Source organism: Ruditapes philippinarum, unplaced genomic scaffold (genome assembly GCF_026571515.1).
Source record: "Ruditapes philippinarum isolate M1 unplaced genomic scaffold, ASM2657151v2 ctg68_1_1_1_1, whole genome shotgun sequence".
Taxonomy (NCBI): domain Eukaryota; kingdom Metazoa; phylum Mollusca; class Bivalvia; order Venerida; family Veneridae; genus Ruditapes; species Ruditapes philippinarum.
In genome coordinates, this window is record NW_026860464.1 from 134905 (window position 1) to 159094 (window position 24190).

The 24190-nt window shown below is 33.0% G+C and overlaps 2 protein-coding genes across 3 annotated transcripts; one reads left to right on the top strand and one right to left on the bottom strand.

The window, feature by feature from the left end:
• Positions 1-284: 284 nt before the first annotated feature.
• On the bottom strand, positions 285-10013 carry LOC132760157 (uncharacterized). Of its 2 annotated transcripts, none has more exons than XM_060752066.1 (7): positions 9538-10013; positions 8416-8509; positions 7193-7299; positions 6615-6699; positions 5884-5963; positions 5075-5207; positions 285-1044 (listed from the first exon to the last, which is right to left on the bottom strand). In XM_060752066.1, the coding sequence occupies exons 1-7, from the start codon at positions 9892-9894 to the stop codon at positions 845-847; spliced, it is 1056 nt and encodes a 351-aa protein (XP_060608049.1). In that variant the 5' UTR covers positions 9895-10013; the 3' UTR covers positions 285-844. The 2 variants fall into 2 exon arrangements, with proteins under 2 accessions (XP_060608049.1, XP_060608048.1); XM_060752065.1 differs by having other exon boundaries at positions 6606-6699.
• Positions 10014-18933: 8920 nt separating this feature from the next.
• Positions 18934-23983, top strand: LOC132760158 (uncharacterized). Its single transcript, XM_060752067.1, has 4 exons — positions 18934-19132; positions 19561-22554; positions 22931-23016; positions 23430-23983. Exons 1-2 carry the CDS (start codon positions 19078-19080, stop codon positions 21015-21017), a joined length of 1512 nt encoding a protein of 503 aa, XP_060608050.1. The 5' UTR covers positions 18934-19077; the 3' UTR covers positions 21018-22554; positions 22931-23016; positions 23430-23983.
• The last annotated feature ends 207 nt before the right edge of the window (positions 23984-24190 follow it).

The following is a 24190-nucleotide window of genomic DNA, read 5'->3' on the forward strand; positions in this document are numbered from 1 at the left end:
AAATTAACTTTTCGTTTTAAATGTTTGGATAATTTCAATTTACTTAATGCTGGATGGTAAAGATTTACAGCTTTTTTTACATTAAAAGAAAACGAGTTTAAAAAGTTTCTTAAAATAAGATTCATTTTGTAGCAAAACAAAATTAAAATTAATTATCCTCAAATTGGATTCTCTACATACATTAAACCTGGAAGTTCGTAAGTTGTTTGACGCATTCAAATAGGTACACGTATTTACTTCAGAGAGAGAGAGGGGGGGGGGAGGGGGTTAGAGGGAGAGGGAAAGAGGGAGTATACTTCATTTTGATATTTATAATGTATGATTACACGTATAAACATGAAAGTGTTAAAAAGGAGAATAATACGACTGAATTTTGTGACAGATACGACATATGTCTTCCATTGAATTAAATGCCAGTATCTGACATTAGTTTTATGGCGATTGTTAAAGCCGCATGCCTCCAGATGAGCAAACATTTTTTAAAATTTAAAATTGAGTAAAATTGTAATAATATTTTAAGAAAGGTAAAAATATTCACAGTTAAAGAAAAAGGCTCATGTTGTATGCTTCAATTTATAATATCTATTACCATACGTCTACTGTATGACTAACTCTCGATCGGTAACGGCAATTTATCAATATTCTGATGTATTTTTGGTAGTTTCTTAGAGCCGTTTGCATGTTGCAATCACTATCTTTGTTCGCCTGACACTATTATTTTCTTTTTTTAATTCATTTAAAAACATTCATGAGAATTAGCATGAATCTGAAGGCGTGCTGCTTTAAATTACTTAATAAACATTCAATAAATCCATTTTATAAATTTAAAAATAAGCTCATGAATCTATATCACAGCATAAACCTCTAATTCACAAATTGTAAGATACTCAGTTGCCTCTATTTGAAGCTTGACATATCGACCCTGGACAGAGGGGTTAAAGTTCACCGTGCATGATTCACCAATAACCTCTTCACGACTGTGGACAAGTTCAAAACTTGTTTCACTTTCACCAACATATATTTTCAGATTGTGAAGCCGGTCGGCTGAAAAAGAAACATATTTTAACATAGTTCAGAGTTGAAATTATTATCATTTAATATATAATAATTTGTAATAATATCATTATTAAAAGATGGCAATCTTTCCTTCTAGTCCGTTCAATGCAACGTGTCATATTATTATCGTAATAATATTATAATTCTGAATGGAAATGGTATTGGAAGACGTAGTAATGAGATATAAGTAACCTAATAGAACGAAGTAATCAGAGAAGTTATCTGACAAAACGTAGCAATCAGAGAAGTTATCTGACAAAACGTAGCAATCAGAGAAGTTATCTGACAAAACATAGAAATCAGAGAAGTTATCTGACAAGACATAGCAATCAGAGAAGTTATCTGACAAAACGTAGCAATCAGAGAAGTTAACTGACAAAATGTAGTAATCAGAGAAAGTATCTGACAAATCATAGCATCAGAGAAGTTATCTGATAAGACGTAGTAATCAGAGAAGTTATCTGACAAAACCTAAGCAATCAGAGAAGTTATCTGACAAAACGTAGCAATCAGAGAAGTTATCTGACAAATCATAGCAATCAGAGAAGTTATCTGACAAGACGTTACAATCAGAGAAGTTATCTGACAAAACGTAGCAATCAGAGAAGTTATCTGACAAGACGTAGCAATCAGAGAAGTTATGTGACAAAACGTAGCAATCAGCGAAGTTATCTGTCAAAACGTAGCAATCAGAGTAGTTATCTGACAAAACGCAGTAATCAGAGAAGTTATCTGACAAAACGTAGTAATCAAAGAAGGCATCTGACAAAACGTAGCAATCAGAGAAGTAATCTGACAAAACGTTACAATCAGAGAAGTTATCTGACAAAACATAGCAATCAGAGAAGTAATCTGACAAAACATAGTAATCAGAGAAGTTACTGACAAAACGTAGTAATCACAGAAGTTATCTGACAAAACGTAGCAATCAGCGAAGTTATCTGAAAAAACGCAGTATTCAGAGAAGTTATCTGACAAAACGTAGTAATCAGAGAAGTTATGTGACAAAACGTAGCAATCAGAGAAGTTATGTGACAAAACGTAGTAATCAAAGAAGGTATCTGTCAAAACGTAGCAATCAGAGAAGTAATCTGACAAAACGTAACAATCAGAGAAGTTATTTGACAAAACATAGCAATCAGAGAAGTAATCTGACAAAACATAGTAATCAGAGAAGTTATCTGACAAAACATAGTAATCAAAGAAGTTATCTGACAAGACGTAACAATCAGAGAAGTTATCTGACAAAACGTAGCAATCAGAGAAGTTATGTGACAAAACGTTGCAATCAGCGAAGTTATCTGACAAAACGTAGCAATCAGAGTAGTTATCTGACAAAACGTAGCAATCAGAGAAGTTATCTGACAAAACGTAGCAATCAGAGAAGTTATGTGACAAAACGTAGCAATCAGCAAAATTATCTGACAAAACGTAGCAATCAGAGAAGTTATCTGACAAAACGTAGCAATCAGAGTAGTTATCTGACAAAACGTAGTAATCAGAGAAGTTATCTGACAAAACGTAGTAATCAAAGAAGGTATCTGACAAAACGTAGCATTCAGAGAAATAATCTGACAAATCGTTACAATCAGAGAAGTTATCTGACAAAACGTAGCAATCAGAGAAGTTATCTGACAAGACGTAGCAATCAGAGAAGTAATGTGACAAAACGTAGCAATCAGCGAAGTTATCTGACAAAACGTGGCAATCAGAGTAGTTATCTGACAAAACGTAGTAATCAGAGAAGTTATCTAACAAAACGTAGTACTCAAAGAAGGTATCTGACAAAACGTAGTAATCAGAGAAGTTATCTGACAAAACGTAGCAATCAGCGAAGTTATCTGACAAAACGCAGTATTCAGAGAAGTTATCTGACAAAACATAGTAATCAGAGAAGTTATCTGACAAAACGTAACAACCAGAGAAGTTATCTGACAAAACGTAGTAATCAGAGAAGTTAACTGACAAATCGTAGTAATCAGAGAAAGTATCTGACAAAACGTAGCAATCAAAGAAGGTATCTGACAAAACGTAGCAATCAGAAAAGTAATCTGACAAAACGTTACAATCAGAGAAGTTATCTGACAAAACATAGCAATCAGAGAAGTAATCTGACAAAACATAGTAATAAGAGAAGTAATCTGACAAAACATAGTAATCAGAGAAGTTATCTGACAAAACGTAGCAATCAGCGAAGTTATCTGACAAAACACAGTATTCAGAGAAGTAATCTGACAAAACGTTACAATCAGAGAAGTTATCTGACAAAACATAGCAATCAGAGAAGTAATCTGACAAAACATAGTAATCAGAGAAGTTATCTGACAAAACGTAGTAATCAGAGAAGTTATCTGACAAAACGTTACAATCAGAGAAGTTATCTGACAAAACATAGCAATCAGAGAAGTAATCTGACAAAACATAGTAATCAGAGAAGTTATCTGACAAAACGTAGTAATAAGAGAAGTTATATGACAAAACGTAGCAATCAGCGAAGTTATCTGACAAAACGCAGTATTCAGAGAAGTTATCTGACAAAACATAGTAATCAGAGAAGTTATCTGACAAAACGTAACAACCAGAGAAGTTATCTGACAAAACGTAGTAATAAGAGAAGTTAACTGACAAAACGTAGTAATCAGAGAAAGTATCTGACAAAACGTAGCAATCAGAGAAGTTATCTGACAAGACGTAGTAATCAGAGAAGTTATCTGACAAAACCTAAGCAATCAGAGAAGTTATCTGACAAAACGTAGCAATCAGCGAAATCTGACAAATCATAGCAATCAGCGAAGTTATCTGATAAGACGTAGCAATCAGAGAAGTTATGTGACAAAACGTAGCAATCAGCGAAGTTATCTGACAAAACGTAGCAATCAAAGTAGTTATCTGACAAAACGTAGTAATCAGAGAAGTTATCTGACAAAACGTAGTAATCAAAGAAGGTATCTGACAAAACGTAGCAATCAGAAAAGTAATCTGACAAAACGTTACAATCAGAGAAGTTATCTGACAAAACATAGCAATCAGAGAAGTAATCTGACAAAACATAGTAATCAGAGAAGTAATCTGACAAAACATAGTAATCAGAGAAGTTATCTGACAAAACGTAGCAATCAGCGAAGTTATCTGACAAAACACAGTATTCAGAGAAGTTATTTGGCAAAACGTAGTAATCAGAGAAGTAATGTGACAAAACGTAACAATCAGAGAAGTTAACTGAGAAAACGCAGTAATCAGAGAAGTTATCTGACAAAACGTAGTAATCAGAGAAGTTAACTGACAAAACGTAGTAATCAGAGAAGTAATCTGACAAAACGTTACAATCAGAGAAGTTATCTGACAAAACATAGCAATCAGAGAAGTAATCTGACAAAACATAGTAATCAGAAAAGTAATCTGACAAAACATAGTAATCAGAGAAGTAATCTTACAAAACATAGCAATCAGAGAAGTTATCTGACAAAACGTTGCAATCAGAGAAGTTATCTGAAAAGCGTAGTGATTTGACAAAACCAATTTATTCTTAAATATCTGTGTTTACACATTGAACTAAGTAATAGAACACATTCTACTTCTAATAGATTTCCGGTTAGCTTTTAATGGCAATTGAGAAGAAAATATGTCACAAAATGCTGAGATACTTTGACATAATGGGATTGAAAATATTTTTCTGGATTTTTTATCATAAGATGAAGGTCTCTACCAATAACGTGAGCAAATTTTCAGATCATTTGCTAATCCAGTTTTCAAGAATATCAATTTCTATTGTGCAAAATTACCTTAGTAAGAAGTGAAAGCGTTGAACGCTTTTAACATAAGTCGGGCTTAGACTCCTATTTATAAATCGATATTCAATTTGATTTTGACTATATTTCTAAACTATTTCTTTTTCCGTTTTAAGTATTCCGATTTTTTTGTAAGATTTTAATTTTTTAGTGGAATATCTAATATCGACATGACTGTGCAAACTGACACCAATGTAGCAGTTTTAACAAAGAAGGTAAGGTAAACTTACGACAACAATTGATTCTGTTAGCCAAGTACAAATAGAAGAGCGTATAGGTATGCTCAAGGTCGATTATTGCCCACGGAAAAGCCTCCTTACTAGTACTTGTGCATGGCCATAATTTACTTCTGTCACCATCGACCTTTATAAAATAAAATTCAACATCAACTTTAGAAGGAATGATTGATATGTATAGCCTATTAAAACATTTCTCAATATACTTTCAAGTTGTATACATTCTAAAATGGTGTGACCAATCGGTAGCAATGGAAACGAAGCCATGATGTTGCGCAGGTAACGTTTCAAAATCTTCTTTGCGATATTTTGTTTACAGTATTCTTTAACATGTCTAGTTTACTCTCGGTAACTCGAATCTCAAGGGACTGGGCATGTTGTCTGACTAGTCTATATACCACGGTATCCTGTTAGGTCCAACGCATCATCGTGGTTTCGTAATTGATACTGTTCTTCACCGCATGTACGACTTTTCAGCATCGTACCATCAACCTTTTACCATCGTGGTTTCCATATTTCGACATTTAACCATCGTAATTTCATGTTTTCGTTGTTTGTGTGAGTTATGTGAGCATCGCAATGGCCCTAACGGGACACCGTAATATACTGGTGACTATTAATTTTGTTATCCCTAAAGTAATACTAATAGACAAGCCTTAAAATGCAAATTAAGACAATCCAGTTATTAAGGAGCAGCTTTCAAATTGCTTAATTAAGATGAAAACAAAGCACAGAAGTTCAAAGAAATCATGACTTCAATATGTCTTGAAATAAACAAAGCAAACAAACTACACCCAACCTACCATTAGGTTTCCAGGACTGACATCACTATATTGAGAGCTGAGATTCACTGTTTTATTAATGGCAACATTCGTTAGTGTACCTGTAAATAAAAAAATATACCAACATAATTAAAATGTATGAATGATACAATACATAAAAAGCTTCACACATTTAACAACTGTACAATATAATGATTACATAATATCGCTTTCAAGATTTCTACAATGTCGTTGCCAGACACGACACTCAGAAGCGATTTGAGATGACATAAGTACGCAAAATAATTAATATCATGTACCTTTACTTATTCTCCTGTAAAAATTCTATCCATTGCTAATTTTTTGTTTCGTTTGGTTTTACGCAGTACGAATACAATTTAAGTCATACATAGCAGCTGCCATTAATTCATGCGCCATCGGCAGAGGCGAATAAATCTCAAATTACTGGAGTCTCTCCAACAGTTGAGGCGGTTTTGACCCCTGGCATGCTGTAAATTTGTCAAACCCAAGGTTAGCCTAACTAGTGACGTAAACCCGAACAGAACAACCAGGAGTATTAAGAACAAGATCAACAACAATGTTTTCAATCAAAATTAATTTTACAAAAAAAAAAAATCATAACATTTTCCAAAAAAAAGGCTTCATAATAATAGATCGAATAATAATATCAACAATAACTTCTTTATGTTTTTGTTTTGTTTGTTTTTTGTTGTTGTTTTATTAATCATACTTTGATTACTTACGATGCTCACACGTGAATTTCGGGTACTCCCAAAAACCGTTGCTGTTACATAAAGCTGTTACCACAGAAACATTGGCATGAAAGTTATCCAACATCTACAATGTTTCATTGCCAGTTAATAAAACAAAATACACATATCAATACAGCGCTTATATACAGAATAACAAAGTCATTAGTTGTAAAAGAAAACGGCCAAATTCTCATTAAAGGTTCCTGTTTTCAATTACATGTACATGTTATCTTATTTGGTTATTGTATTGTTAATGTGTTAACTTAAAAAATGTTCAAAATACCCAAATGGTTAAATAGACCTAAAAAAGCAAAACAAGGCAAAATTGCAAATGTTGCAAATGTCTGACTTGGTCAGATTGAACCTGCAAGAATTGAAAGCTACCGTCCACGACCAATAGCACCGGCGTATGCAGAATTCAACATTTAATATGAACTGGTAAACTTTTGAACTTTGAAACATCCACACATGTGTTCATAAAAGTCTATAGCCCATTGCGAGTAAACGTTTATGAATAAAAGGGCGGAAGAAATATAAAAATTATGAATTGGTTAAATAAAAAAAATTCCTGTTCATACCTTCAGGTAAAACGTATCGTTGCATTTAAAAATTACTTTGTCACCAGCATTATACATATTTCCATAAATCTCAAGCCCATTAATTTCCAGCACGGGTACACCGCAACCTATATATGATGATAAAATGGTACACTGAAAAAAGAGCTATTGCACAAAAAAATAACAACAAGAAGAACTTTCAAACTCACATTAAAATTAGAACGATTCTGGTTAGATTTGAACATCGTTGTATTTATTTATTTTTTTGCGCCCGGTCAAGATATTTTTGCAAGACGTTTTTATGTGCTGACACAAAAAAATGTATTTTATTGTCCTTGCAAATGGTATCTCGTTTTCATTTTATGGAAAGAACATCTACATTGACAGCAAAATTTCAAAACAAAGCACGACACAAATGTTTTTAGAACAATTTTCTAGTGGTCTTTAAGATTCTAATCGTATCACCACCAGAGAGCACAGTCCTGTCTGGCTGTAATTACAGTTTACATTCTTTGATTGATGTCTGGATTGATAGATGGCTGGACGGACAGACTGGCTCGTCTTAATTCCCTGAACATATTGAATTCCCGTAAGTCAATTCGTCAGTATTTATATAATTAAAGCGTTTTGTAACAATGATTGTGTCCGTTATCTATATAAAGTATAATACTAAATAATCATGAAATTTTTTCAAACACATTAAAAATGTGTGATCATCTAACAGGAAATGTTACTTTACACAGTCATGCTCAATGTATGTTTTCTTAAATCATTGAAATTTAATGTAAAACAACAGGTAACTGTTTGAACAGGCTCGATCAAATTTAGCTTGCAAAAAAAATCAATTTTGACGTTTTTTGCGTTCTTTAGGTATTATGTTTGTCTCTATATTTTACATTTCTCTCCAAAGATATATTTTAAGTTTCTAAAGGTATTATCGGGACAGTAAAAATCAAAATAAAATGTATTTACAAAAGAAAGAAGTGTTTGCATAACGAAGAGAAGAGAAACAAAAACGGAATCCGCTAAAAACGCTCAAAACAACAAAATTGGATATGTTGCAGACTCGGTTTGATTAAGCTTTTTCAAATAATACCTAATCACAAAAGAGTTTCGGACGAGGGCAAATAATTATTAAAAGATAATCGTTTCGCATGTTTAGCGAAATCGGGCGGTTATGTGTGAGGCGCCTAGGACCAGAAAAGGAGAGCAAATATCAACAAGGCAAGGGCAAAGAAGCTTACCCGAGGATACGCATGTTGAGGGCATTTCCGGCGTGTTTTCCTCCGAATCACAAAAACCCTGATAGTTACACCCTCGGCAGGCACCATAATTTTCCTATTGTAAAAGAAACATGAAAACAGTTACCGTAAAAGCTTGCAAATGGTAATTTAAGCATTATTGATTGACACTAATGAATATTTAAACATTCTCCTTTTTATTATGATTCGAGCCCAGTAATGACACAGACGACATCGTTATGGAATTTTGTGACATTGAGAAAGTTTCAAAAATTAAAAAGCTACCTTTCAGATGGGTTAAAGGGGCTGGCCTGCAGATGACAGAAGAAAATATCGCTTTTAAGAGTTTTGGTTATATCTATTAAAAAGGCTTTGAAACTAACTTCCTAACTGGTACAGTATACTACTTACAAAAACCATCCGTTGAGTTGCTGTGATAGCCGTGACAGTACTGGCGCTAGGGAAATTTTGTTGAAATTGGGGTTCAGGAGTTTAAATCCAAACATTTTTTCCGTTTCGTTTTATCGATTTTATTGAGTTTTGAAATAAATATCATGTTCTTATGATCGCACGGTACCCATGCACACATCTTAAGAACATATATGGTGAAGATCTGGAGGCCTGCGCCTTTAAGTTTTACTAATGTGTATGAGAAAAGAAAGTTATAATATAGCATGCTTATTTTTTAAAAGAACATGTCAAAAAAACTTTAATAGTCTCAAAAATTAACTTTTTTTGTCACGCTCACAATGACTTTCAAAACAATTTGATATTTCGTTAAACCGAATCAATATTCCGTAATTTCGAATTAATATTCCTTAAAACAAATAACGTCCTGGGGAAAAAGTGTTAAAATTTCAGCTTAGGGGCTCCGTAGTTTTGTCATCAGTATTTTTGTTTTTATTTTGGTCAATTGTTTCGTTGGTATATACCGGTTTATGGTACACACAACGCAAGTAAGAATCAGCCACCTGATACATATATTCTTTTGTGTAACGAAGATACAAGATCACATAATTTAAAAATGGAATACAAAGCAAAAAGGCAAATATGACCAAAGAAAATGCACACGCAAACGGAAAAAGAAAAGAAAACAAAACAAAATACATCTGAATCTTTACTTACCATTTTCCATTCAGACTTGTTTCCAAATACATACCCGCTCTTAGATTCCAGTACTGTAACATTATACTGTTGTAATTTGTGAACATCAGTGGCATTTATCAAACCGATTAAGAAACAGGCTTTGTAATGTACATTGTAATTAATAAATTCGCATCTTTTCCTAGCTTTACACGAATTCACACAGTTACCTACACTTATACTTGAAATAGTTTCGAATGTCGAAATTATGGTTTTGTTTTTATTTACACGTAACCATTTCGAAAAATGAATTTTGTCTGCCAGTAAATAGTTATCTAAAAATATAAAGAACACTAGTTTAACAAGAAATAGAAGAGAATATTGCTGATGTTTCCACATGATTCCCTTTCCAAAGACGGTTGCTGCATGCTGATGTAAAATATTCTGCTTATGCGGATAAGATCATTTAAAATTAATGAATTTGAAATAACATAAATAATGGAAAACAATAAACTCGATCAATGAATGCTAACAACTAGAATGGTTCTCATTTATTATAAGCTAAAATAAACGGTACAATAACGACCCTATTCCTGGGAATAGTAAGTCTTTGTATTATGTACAGGATCTGTGTTCAAGAGAACGTCGATGTACCTTCCCACTACTTTGACCAGTATTCATTTTCAACTATTTACCTTATTCAGGCATGGTTAAACTTGTTACATAAAGATCTGTAACGGCGATATGTGTAAATATACATGTATTCTATTGCTTCAAGATCAAAGCCCACAACGGCATGATACAATCATGATTATATAATTATGCTTTACTTCTGATTATTGATCGTGCACACCTTTGCTCGTCGTAAGTGTAAAAATGAAATATAATGTCATATTGCCTACTTACAAACTTTTTACGAGTCGGTTAAATATTTCTTTAAAACACTTATGTTTTTATTTTTCGTCTCGATGAAAACCTTTATCTCCTGAAACTAAGACAAATATATAATATTTTGCTATTGACCTGTCATCCAATTAGAACTTTCCAATAATGTTAGCTGTACATTTTTCAACATATTTCTGCCAAAATAGCAAAATCAGATTGTTTTAATATGTATAAGTATGTAATATTAATTTTAATATTAAAGTGTTGCTCTTTTCAACTGTAGAAAGCATAGTTACATGAACGTTTTAAATATAAAAAAGCAACTTTGATTGTATTTCTATAAAACCTGGATATCAACAAGGCAACACAATGAGCTATTGATCTGTTATTTCATATTGAAACAGTGTCATTTAGAATAAAAGTATTGACTGATATGTAAATATGTAAGAAGACTCCATAGTTCAACCATTATCATTATAATAGTTCTAAATTCTAAACAATTATTAGGGTGATTCGGAACTCCTGGTCACGGTTAATTAAATAATTTATAATAAAAAATGGTTTGAATTATGTGTATTGAGAAAATTGGACTGATATGCTTTGTAAAAATGGCTAGATCGTTGAATATTTCAACAGTTTACTATTTTAAAAGAAAGTAAATCAATTACCATTCCCCTTTGGGTTTGATTATGACAACACTAGCAGGGCTACTTTATGTCATTTTAACCATTTAAATGCAAAAGGTTTCATTATATTTAAATTATAGATATCTTGAAATTTCTTCCGGAGAAATAAACACTAAGTAAATAACTGGCAATTGCAACTGAACATATTTGCGAATGTTTCAATATGGAATTTCATTATTTTCATGTTTAATTGTTGAATACTGCTTAAGCTGATGCTAGGGAATGTGGCCGGTAACTTCCACTTTCCAATACCATCCGTGAACAGACTCAATCAAACAGAGCTTGCAACATTTTCAATTTTGTCGTTTAAGGCATTCCGTTTTCTTTTCTTGATGAAGCCTGTTCATAAGAGAAAATGTAATGTGCACAACTCTCATTATCCTTAGCGCAAGCTTAAGCGGTATTCATTCATCAACAATAAAAGTATTGGAATCATATATCCTGAAAACGTGCTGTTGTGAGTCTAAAAATCTGGAAAAAGGAAGACCAATGAAAATAAAGCAAATTGTTGCCAACTACATATTCGGTTTGTTTAAATTTATTAATGAGAATGTTGTAATATAGTTTGCAAATTCTCTCATGCACCCTGGCACCGGCTTTAAGGGTATTCAACATTGAAAGTATTTATTGAAAACAAGGCTCCCGAAAGAACAGAAAAATCATGAACACGGTTGTTCATTGTTCAAGTTCCATCACCCCAGCATTGATCTTGACTGAACTAAACCCCTTCGTGAAATTAAGAAGAAGAAAAAATAAATAAATGTGGCCCATAAAGAACGCCTTATACGACAGAATTGAAAATATTGCAGCTTAATTTGATGGATGGCACCGGGAAGTACAAGCTGTCATAAATTATACGCACCGACTCAAGCAGAATTCTTTATCTAAACATAAAAATGATGAAATATCGAATTATGAAAAACCCATTCTTGATTTTTAATGAAGATATTTATACGAAATTATACATAGTTATGTCTTCGGCATCATATTTAAGGTCATCACTCTTTGTAGCATCATCTAATCAAATACCAGGAAAACCTCTTGGCGTCCAAATCATGCCTACTGTTTATACTTTCCGTGAAAAAAGTGACATTCAAATCAATCTTCTCCTTCTTCGGAGCATTTAAGCCAAGATGGCTTGTAAGCTCCTCCTATACAGTATTATCAAGATAACTTCAGTAAGTGTCACTTGTATTAAATCTTTGACTTTGCCAGCCCCGGTCGAGTAAAGTTTTAATTGTCAAAACACTTTCACTGAGAACAATGTTTTCATCTAAATTATTCCACTGGTCAATGCATCTAATAGGAAATGAATTTTTCCTTAGTGTTTTATTCACACTTGGTTTAAATAGCTGGAATATATGTCCACGTGTACAGTTATTATTGAACTCAAAGATCTACCAAAAATCATAGAAATTGAAACTCGTTCCATGAAATACATATGTATATTTCAAATCATTCACCAGCATATCTATTAATAATTCAGATTCAATCTAGCAGACAATTTCCTCAATGTCAACTGATTTCCCTGCCAACTTTAAATATTTACATTTTAAAATTGTTAATTTACACGCCTGTGTGGATATCATATTTTTACAAATTCATGATAACTAAATCGCAAATTTGATTATTATCTCACTGGTTTAAAACAAAAGCTGCAAGTCGAACAACAGGCTTGATTATTCAAAGAAACTGGATTCAATTATTTCTTATAATATTAAGAATATATCGTGCTAGAGGCCTGTGACCTGCAATAATGACCTCTACACATGTACCACGTTTAAGGTGAATTCCCTAATTCCCCGGTGCTTTTTTTTCCTTCTTCTTCTAGAAATTCTCTAAATATCAAGAGATATAACTCTGCTGAAATGAATGCTAGATTTATTGTTCTGGGACTGGGATGTATATTTATGATCTAAAGAATATTTAAAGTTAAAGATTCTGGCGAATGAAGACTAAAGCAAAGTAACACACACACCTTTTCCGATGCCAAAATACAGTTCATGAACAACGTCATCTTAGATATCTCAGCTTCTAAACGAGATTGGAGCAAATGGACATCCATTCCAAAAGCTACAGATCGAGACTAACGTTTTGCTATATCAAACTTGTTAATAAGAGCCATTTGAGCTGTTTAAAGGGACTCCTCTGAGTTTTTTTTTTCTCTTTTTTTTCTTTTGCCAATGCGAGACTGGAAAAATATTTCGGAGATTTATATACCATTTGATGCAGGTCTGGACTGATTACTTGTGTGCAAATTGCCTGATCATTACCTTCCAGAATAATCATTTTTATTCTGCAAAATGACCACAAAATAAATAAATAGAAAAACAATGCATTTAAATCGTGCTAAGAATCTCACAAAAATCGATATTTAATTTAATACTGTGAGCATACTTCTTATTTATCAAGGGATCATACGATGCGCGCGCATCTTCAAAATTCTGATACTGTGAACACTTTTTCAACCGGTATTTTGTAAAGCAATCAGAATATATTTGAATTATTTATTTTTTTTGCAAAGAATATGTCCTTTCTTCTAATTTTAATATTCACAAGCCTTCCCTTTCTTGTCAGTATTTCGCGTTGAATGCGATTTTGATTATGGATACTGCGTACACCCGGCGATAAAATGTAAAAGAAATTGAGAAATTGTCGATAAAACTGAAAGTATCACACAACTGGAAGTTAGTAAGTTTAATGAAGAACCTGTTTTATAGATATATTTTCAATCTTTGTTATTTTTCCTTTGTCGCACTTGCCTCTATTTGTCTCACCGTGATCGCCAAATGTCACATCCGCCGCTAAATGTCGCAAAATTGACTACTACAGTTGTATAGACTATAATGTCGGAACTGTAACGTTAAATGACGCACAATTTACCCTTGCCGTTAAATGTCGCAAAACTACCGTTAAATGTCGCAAGATATATATTTATGATAAAATTAAGCTTGCTAGTGGTATTATATTAAATAATCATAGATCAAATGGTTGTATATATTTAGTAACTTTGGAAACTAAAGGAATGTCCCGAATCTGCTGACTCAAGACGAAATATGCTTTTCAAATAATTTTTTATATTGAAATTAAACAGTAAAAGCGATTGATACATGTATAGTATGCAAATACACTACATGTTAAGTGCATATAATAACCATCTGTTAAGTACATTGCATATTGCTTTGCATACTTTAGTCTATCTACTTGCCCTTCACCGCTGTGGGTTCGAATCCCGCAAGAGACTTAGTACTAGTATTCTTTGTATGAGGAAGATAGTCCAGCTTGTTTATGGAACGTCGCTGGTTTTATTCAGGTTCCCGTGCGAGACTGAAATTATGCACGGAGAGTCACACGAAGTCCTTCTTCAACAGTAAGGCTGAAAAGTCATCATATGTCCTGACTCTGATGGTGCGCCGTAAAATCCAACAAGATTCTATTTGTATCAGATTTCTTATTTTGTATATATTGCTGTAACTACTAACGTTCTACAATCTGAATATAAACTTGATATTTTTTAGGTTATACGAATTTGTTTTAGTTCTGAACTAGTGTTTCAATTGAACTTCAATTGTGTTTGAAGCTCTAAGCGTATTTAAACACTGGAACTGGAACCAACCTGTACTAAGCAACGAGTATAAAGTTTTTTGCTAACGGTAAAAACGTCTTGCACCCCACGCAGCCATTTTTAGATTACTAGTTTGACGCGTTAATCACTCGACCATACCGCCTCTTACTTGATTATTTCGTAGCAGAAGTCTCGTTAATAATCTTACTATGCATATTCAACATGTTCGATGAGTAAAATACCCAAATAACCAATATATACGCTTGTTAGTGCGTGAGTGTGCGTTTGTGTTTCACCAGCAAAAACCATGAGATCACTTCCATTTTATTTCTGCAGGCCTTGTCATATATACCAGGACCAGCCGCTATTTCGTTAGCATTTCATACTGACAATCGCAGCAGACTTAGTTAACCGTGCGTGAACTCCAGATATATACCTTATAAATACCCAAATGGCTCAAAAATGATATTAATGTCAAGTCATTACAGATGTTTGTGATTAATGGACTCCAATGTTTCATATAAACTATTTGATTAAGATTTGCTACGTGGCATATACTCGTTTATCTACATCTGGCATATATAAGTAACCTATCATTTTACCTCTCACACGACATATAAAGGCGATACCAAGTCTGGATTTACGCGACAAATTCAGGCAATACCTTGAGCTTTTTTTCTAAAACACATTCACCCTTTGAGACTATATATCGACAAAGTCTTGCATTTATTTCAACGGCATCAAATTAACAGAAATGGGATACATGATATAACCTGCGGTGATTATCTATCTACTTTAGAACAGTTTAAAACAAGGTTTGTTTTACATTGAAATGCTACTGGAACCCATGCTAAAACCACCGAAAATGCGTTTGCATTTAGTTGTGTTGACTGATTTACTAACGTGCAACGATTTCCTATTTCATCGTTTGTTGCCATTTAAAAAATTGTGAACCACAGTAACTAGAATCAAATAATTTTGTTTTAACATGTATCATCTTGTATAATCATCACAGAGACATACATATTATAGCAAACCCTTTACTATATATAACATAGCTGTTCTCTGGTTCACTTAAATAACTTTAATATTGACATAATATCAGTTTTTGTATATGAATTTAGATATTGCGATATTTAACGGTGGCGTTGCGACATTAAACGGTAAAGGGAAATCCTGCGACATTTCATGTATCAGTTGCGACATTTAGCTGTGGTTGCGACAATTAACGGCAATTGGGCGACATTTAGCGGCGTTGCGACATACAACGGCGCTACAATGATACCGTGAGGCAATCAATGACATAGCTGTATTTGACACACCTCTAATCGACTGGATATCACAGCTGATAAATCTTAATTGTTCTGCCGTGGGTATAAGATGATGGTCTAAGTGAAACTCCTTAATATATTTAAAATCGTATTTATTTTTGTTATTAGCGTCTTACTCACTAACTCGTTGACTTTTACTTGAACGAATAGGTGGGTCAATAACTAAATGGCAGCATTTGTTATTTTATTATTGACCGTAAAAGGATACCAATGTTACGTGTAATAAATTATTCATATTGTAAAATTCCATGCATCAATTATTAAAACAGAAAATTCAAACACAGCAGTAAATTTGTTTTCTTGTTGAATAATAATGAATATATTCACACAATGTTTACGAAAACAATGTCATCCCAGCAACAACAAAACGCCAAATGAAAACGATTTATAATTGAGCAGATACAGTAAAACCCATAATAACCTGTCCTACCGTATAACCGTATCCTTCGCCATTTATCAGATCCTTCCCAAAACCCAACAAATTGACTTGTCCCGTAAGCGTTCTCTGTTGAATATATGACCAATTTAAATATAATACGGAAACCCCTAGTAATACAAATACTTGATTTAAACTGAATTTATATCACTATATTATTTCTAAAACAACTAATAATTCTTACATGAGCCGCGTCACGACAAAACCAACATAATGGGTTTGCGACCAGCATGGATCCAGACCAGCCTGCGCTTCCGCGCAGTCTGATCAGGATCCATGCTGTTCGCTTACAAACCCTATAACAAGTAGACAAACTGATAGCGAACAGCTAGGATCCTGATCAGACTGCGCGGATGCGCAGGCTGGTCTGGATCCATGCTTGTCGCAAACGCACAAACATTGGTTTTGTCATGACGCGGCTCATATTATTTTGAATTGGTTTGTGAGAAAGAGATACTCACGCAAGGATGTAAGAGAAGTAGTAAAGCGGTATCATTAGTGCACGTGATAATGAAATAATGATGCACGGTATTTTACTTGACTCCAAGCCTGCTAGCACCAGTACTTATCTTTCGTCCTATGTGATCAGTTCTGATCGTTCTCTATCTAGTAAGCATATATATATAAGTTTTCCCTAAAACATGAATGTTTTTGTCCAGATTTGTGAGGATAGTCCAGATGGAAAAATCCATTTATTTTAATAAGATATTTAAAATGGAAAGCGGGCAATATTAACGTCTAGTTGATTATTAATTATTATTAATATCATTTCATGCAATTTGTATCATAATAAATTGTGTATTTCACGCACAAAAGAGAGATTCCAACTTTTATATATACTCATACTTGAATGTTCTTGTTTAAAAGGGAATTGGTTTAAAAAACACGAATAATTATGTTGATAGTATATAGTGTCAGTCAAACGAACAAAGTACGAAATATTATAAATGGGTGTTGTCGGCAAGTGTGAAATACATGATATAATATTATATATATTTACTGTAAATAGCAGATCTTAAAGTTTTTTTTTAAATATTATTATTCATCACAAAAATGTTCATAGTAGTTCACAAAGTACTTTATTAACATTTATTTTTCAAATATATCCTATAATAATATCCAAACGATACTCGTTTATATACAATAGTTGAAATACGCATGAAAGATATGCCCATTGTAGACCTATTCACTTTAAATTCATTTATTTTAAACTGCGTGCGTCTGTATAAGACCAGTTGTAAACTTGATTAAATGCAACCTGTTGATACTGGTCAAAATATTAAAGGAGTTCCGTTGAAATACATTCAATATGATTTTTTCCCAAATCAGTCTGGGTACTTTAAACAGAAGTATAAAATGTCGAATGTGACTTAAGAATAAAACAAAATTCCTCCTTTTGCGATTTTAAATCGTCACTGAGTTAATTTTTCAATTCAATTCATTTTCAAATTTTTAAAACCTATTATTCAGTAAAAACGAAGAAAGCGAATGATCTGAAATTTCGCACATGAACTAGTGCATATAAGCAACGGTGAACTGGAGTATTATACCGGACCAACATTTTAATGACCATTCAACATATTTTTTGAATCAGGGGCGAGAACAAGAGTATAATATTTCCTTCAGTTTATACAGATTACTCGCCCCTGTGGAATATTGTAACAGGTGATAGGTCGAAAACAACACCATGTGACGTCACAATAGGCTATATAGAAAACGTTTAGGAGATATATTAAAAAACATGATATTCATTGTAATACCCTTTTAACGCCGCATAAAAACGCTGCTAAACGTGATAAAGTTCGTTTGTAAATGTGGCTTAATTCAGCGAATAAACATGACCTACTAATGTGACAAACAGGCATACTTCCGCCGTAAAATCAAACCTATTCGAAACAGATACGATTGTGAACAGTTATTTCGATAGATGTCCAAAATGTCAGTATTATACAAGCTCTTATCATCATAACCAACGTCATCATTACCGCCATTGTCATCCCTACCTTGATCGCAATCATCATGTTAGTCATCATCACAATTCATCATCATATTCATCACCATCAACAACAAAATAATCATATCATTGTTTTCTTTGTCAACATAAGCAAATCATCACCACCATCGTCATCATCATAACCACCTCTACTATTATCATCACTATCATAATCATCACCATTACTGTCATGACGACCAACACTACTGTCATCATAATCGTCACCACCAACACCACCACCGACATTGTTATTATAATTATGCACATAACCAGTGTCAACAGAAAATTTCCATCAATATCATTATCATCAACGTTTTTTACAATATAAGAATTCTATAAATGGGTCTTTATGCGACAAAAAGACAGAGTATGTAGGCAATTGTTGCTCTAATGCGTTGAGCGTTGCCGAATATACACCCTGTATATGAGTTTAAAAAAACTGCAGAAATCGGCCATGTTTATACGATTTTTTATACGCTGTAATGCGTAACAAAATCTAATATAAATTCATCCTCGGCGTTTAACAAACGGATGAACATAAAAGCGAAAAATAATTGTTGACAAGCTTGAGCGATACAGTAAAATGACTATTTTTAGACGTTTTACTCATCATTATTTCCATGTACTATTTATATATTTTACGGTTGCAAGTGAAACGAATAATAGTAGAATAATTCAGTGTTAAAATGGGAGGTCTAGGAAATTTTAATTTCTTCTTAATTGTAGTGTATTTGTATGTCGGTATGTTATCATTTTCTTTTTAAAAATTCTGTTTTGTTCTATCATTTTAAATCAGTTGTTGTTGTTTTGTTATTGTTGTTTTGTTTGTTGTTTATTTTCATTATGTCATTAGTTGTGTAATGATTTTGTACGGTTGCTTACACAATGATATTGTTGTTTTTTTTTATTTAAACCGTTTCTTAATGTTAAATATTCTATACCGTAGAATGTATCCGAACTATATAATTGACCAAATACCGTATACCTTTAATATCTATTTATTAGAACGTACTCAAAGTTCTGTAAAACGTTTCTTTAAATACTAGTAGTCACCCTTTGTAATAAAGGCTAGTTACCGTTCACCAGTACCGGTATATATTAAATTAACTTTATACAAAATATGTATCGTGGGTTCCGTCGATGGTTAACATCTTGTGTACTATTTTCAGCTTACTGTCAGTATAACGTTGGTATAGTTTATTTGGGACATCAAGTGTGGACAGACACGGGTAACAACAGTGTCAAGATTATCGAAGGGGAAACTTTAGATTTTGAGTGTACTTTTAACATAACTAATGTCAGTTTTACGTGGTTCAGAAACAACGTTTTATTCACAGTTAATGAAAGACTTCAGTTACAAAAAGTAAGTATTGAAGACGAGGGAAACTACACGTGCGGCGTTTCTTATGATGATTATTCCCCAGATGTTACATACATCGCCAAAGATTCAGTATATGTCAAAGTGTTATACCCACCATCTGAACCTGTCATAAATATCCCAGATACTGTTTTGCTTGGAGAAGAATTGGCACTTACGTGTTTAGTTAAGTCAGACCCGGAACCTTTGTACCAATGGAGGCTGGGGTCAGCAGACGGTCTTCTTTTATCAAGGAATAAGACTTTTCGATATACTGTTTCTTATGGTAGACGTATCTTTTGCAATGTGCAAAGTTTAATGCTGCCGACTTTTTCAGACCCGAAAACGTCCTATGTCAGCACGTACGTGTGGTTAAATCAGCACGTTAAAGCTACAATAACCGTCTTATACCCCCGCCGATATGCCTACTATGACGAAGGTGACGATTTGTTACTAAAATGTGACGGCCATGGAACACCTGCTCCAAATGTCTGGTGGAGTAAAAATGATGACGACAATTTCCACGTGACAGGATTGCAGTATCAACGCTATCACGTGGACATAAGTGACACAGGAGATTATGTTTGTAATTTTGCTAATACTGTTACAGCATCAAATGGAACAAGATTCAATGTACACAGGACTGAAATTGTACATGTTAAAGTAAGAGCAGCTAAAACAAACGGCCAAGCAGTACAGCTAGCGTGTGATGATTGTTTGACAAGATGCATATCAAATTCAACCTTTGTTTCAACAGCAGGTCCTAACGTTCCGTCCACGACGTCAAGTTTTACAACGAATAATGGCATTGCAAATTCTATAAACTGTACCCCGGATCAAGACCAGAACTTTGATTATCCAGAAAATTTCAAATTCGAAAACGATTCTATTCGGCTTATTCTTATAATCACGTCTGTGATAGGATGGGTTACGACCTTGTTTCTGATATTTCTAATCATTTATATGTACAAAAACAAGAATATAAGGCCAAACCTCGACCGTCGGAGCAGTATAAACAGCACCGTGCAGAGTCAAAGAGATTTTCAAACCGCCGGCGTAAGTTCGGCATATGTCACAAACGTTAGAATTTCAGACTCTCATTACACTGACCTTACAACGTATGACCAAATTTCATCCTCATCGACAAGCAGGTTTGTTCATGATTGGGGAGACAATTTCAGCGATTTGAATGAAGCTGAATCTGCCTCGACGCAAACTTCTGCAAATACCTATCTGGAACCAGTCATTAATCAGCTACATGATACATAAAGCTGCCAAGGTCTGATCCTGACAATGACAATTTTGATTTAAAAGGATAAAGATACAGAGATAAAAAAATCCTTAAAACATAGAATTTAAAATCCTTACATAGACCAAGTGAAGCACTTAAAACAGAAAATATTTCAAAAGAAAAAAAGGTATATGTTCAAAATTGAATTGAAAATCGATACTTGTATGTGTGTGTGTCCTTTTAATATTGCGAAAGTTAACAAATAATGGTAATTTTAGGAAAAAAGATAGATAAATGAAAAACTAAAAAAATGAAAAAAATAAAAAATAAATAAATAAAAATAAATAAATAAATAAATAATAAAAACACACGCGTAGTTATAAGCGGACTTTTAAATATTTGTCAAAAATATGAAGCGAACAAAGTTATATTTATTTTATATCGAATGAACTGGATTGGTACATGTGTTATATTGAATCCCCCAATCCCCCATCCAGTCAATGCATTATTCTTTGAATTCGTTAATGACCCTTAGTTTAAACATATTTATTTAAGCTCGATTGCAAAACAAGGTTTACAACTAATATTAATCTCCTTCTAGTTATCTTCCTGGATCCGACATGGACTGGTGCCAAATGAAGAAACATGGTCGTGAACCGATTAGAGCTCGAACCCATGATCATGGGTTGAGAGGCAGACACCTTAACCTCTAGGCCATCACTCCCCTTAATAACCTTTATAACTAACTTGATTAAAATAAAAGTTTACTTTCTCGACGTTATCTTTATGTTCCATTATTGGTTCATGGAATAAGTATTTTTAATTTATATGACACCCGAACCAAATGTTGTTCTGGCTATCTTGCTAACTGAGTTTGTGTTAAAATGGCTTATAGCCAGAGAAAAAACCCGACAGAACCCTCACTTTGAATGAAACAAGTGACGCTCAATGAGTGTTCCGCACTGTAACAATTACTAGATTGTAAATTACAAGTATTTTCACGAAAATAAAGTTTTTGATATACATATTTTAATAAAAATATAACAAATTTCTAACATCCGGTTAAGGTTTTTTTTATTGAATTTCAGATCTTTATTCTAAAGTCATCATCAAAATATTCGCAGGTAGTCATCAGTAACAAAAATACTGTCTCCATTAACCATGAAGTAAAGGAAGGTATTAAATAAATGTCATTTGATATGACGTTTGAGGGTATTTTACCTAAAATTCCCATCCCGCGTTAATCTTCATTTCAATGAAATTGGTTTGTCGCGTTTCACAGTTATGCGTATTTTTGATTACAAGATAAAACTTAAGCGAGACATATAGGGTATGTAAGTCTCGTCATGTGACTTGCGAGATTTCACGATATTTTGCACTTCCGGGTACAAACAAATATCAACAACATTGCTTATCTATATTGGGTAATACTTGTATGCCGGTGAGAAAGTAAAACTTACATGGAAAAGCAAATGATATGTGGAAATTGGCAGAGTTTTTTGTTTTGTAACGAAATGCAAATGGTTTCATCTTGTGAACAAGTATCAATGAAAGACAACTTCGTATAATCTTCAGGTGGGTGTGTCATTTCAAATTCAGTTTATCCCAATAAATGTTGTAATATTTTCATTTCCATGTAAATCTAATAAATTTGTTTTTCGATTCAACATCATTCGCATCTGACACCAGACTGGTGAATTTGATTTTATCAATTTTCTATAGCGCTACCTGATTATCTCTCAGAAGTATATAATGTTCAGAAATTTCGGACAGCGCATCTTTCGGATAAACGTTTCAATATGATTAGCAGTGTGTTTTAGTTGAATATATTTTCTTCCAACTGAAAATATTATTTATTTATAATTATTATCTTTATAAAGCACAAACAGTCAAGCTGTATATAACCAACTTAAATTGTCATAAAATTCAATGAAATATTTTGCTCCTGTAGATATTTTGACTGAGGACAGTGGTGAGATGAAAGACGTCAGTATCCGATGTAAATACACATGCATGCTCTGCTGTAAAATCGTTTTGGTAAGAAATATAATACTTAAAGCTACTTAAACTACATTAATGAAAAATAAATATTATTGTATAACATATAATGTTCTCGTTTTTGTAAATAATTACAGTGTAGCTAAGTAAACAAACAAACAGTATGGCATATGTAGTTAATTCATGTTAAATACTGTTTAAAGTATTTTTCTCAAATAAGTGGGTCATATTTTTTTGTTAAATCATGCTCAGTAAATGGTTAAAAGAACTTAGTCACTATCACATTTTTTAAAGATCAGTTGTCAAAGCAAATCTACAAAAACTAGGACACCAAGAAGTGTTTCTTCCTTTTCAACATTATTTTCTATTCATGACAATATGAAAATGATTGAAATTTATAGCTGACCAATTATTATTGCTTTCAACTCCTGATAAATTTTCTTTATATACAGGTATGTGATTTCATGGTTGGATCTTGAGTACTTGTCATGGCTCTTGATTTATTTTGGAGTGTTCACCATCAGATTAGAAATCAAATACATTGTAGTGATACCACCAGGCATAGTTGAAAGGAAATGTCCATACACAGTCTTGGAGTACAAAGTGGTAGAGACATGGCTGTCCATTACAGATTTTGACTGAATTAAAGATTCTTAAAGCTCCATGTCTTGTGTAAACTGTCAGACTGAATGTTTGTATTCTAATAAAAACTAAGGTTGAAGACACTTCAAAGATTAGTCAGTGTAAAAATGTTAAACAAAATATCTGTCTTTGTTAGAAATAAATAACCTGTCTTTATTAGAAATAAATAACCTGTCATTTGTAACTTTGCATTAACTTAATTATTCAATGATAATTTATCTTCTGCAAATGGCTGCCCAAAACAGTTTCAACCAGGCATCATGTAGTTTCAAAACAGTTAAGATAAATTTGTTATAAATAGACTTGTAAAGTAACAGGAATGGTAAAAAGATAAATGTTCAGCATTAAAATGTTTCTATCTTGATTGAGTTTCATTTCATATTATCACCATGATCACTGCAATTGTAAAAGTAATGTAATCTTTAACCATTATTTAAATATCATAAAAATCATCTCAAAGAAAAACTTGTTTCTGAGGCAAGATGTGTAAAATTCCTTCATGTTATAGCCTTTCACTGCTCTTAGAAAAGCCATGATTAGCATTGTACATGGCAGGTAGTAATACCAGAGT

Coding starts and splice junctions, on each gene's coding strand:
- LOC132760157 (XM_060752065.1), bottom strand. CDS start 9,894: ATGTGGAAACATCAGCAATATTCTCTTCTATTTCTTGTTAAACTAGTG. Junction 8,510..9,537: donor ACAAGTCTGAATGGAAAATG/GTAAGTAAAGAT, acceptor CTTTTACAATAG/GAAAATTATGGTGCCTGCCG. Junction 7,300..8,415: donor CTCAACATGCGTATCCTCGG/GTAAGCTTCTTT, acceptor CATCATATATAG/GTTGCGGTGTACCCGTGCTG.
- LOC132760158 (XM_060752067.1), top strand. CDS start 19,078: ATGGGAGGTCTAGGAAATTTTAATTTCTTCTTAATTGTAGTGTATTTG. Junction 19,133..19,560: donor TGTAGTGTATTTGTATGTCG/GTATGTTATCAT, acceptor TACTATTTTCAG/CTTACTGTCAGTATAACGTT.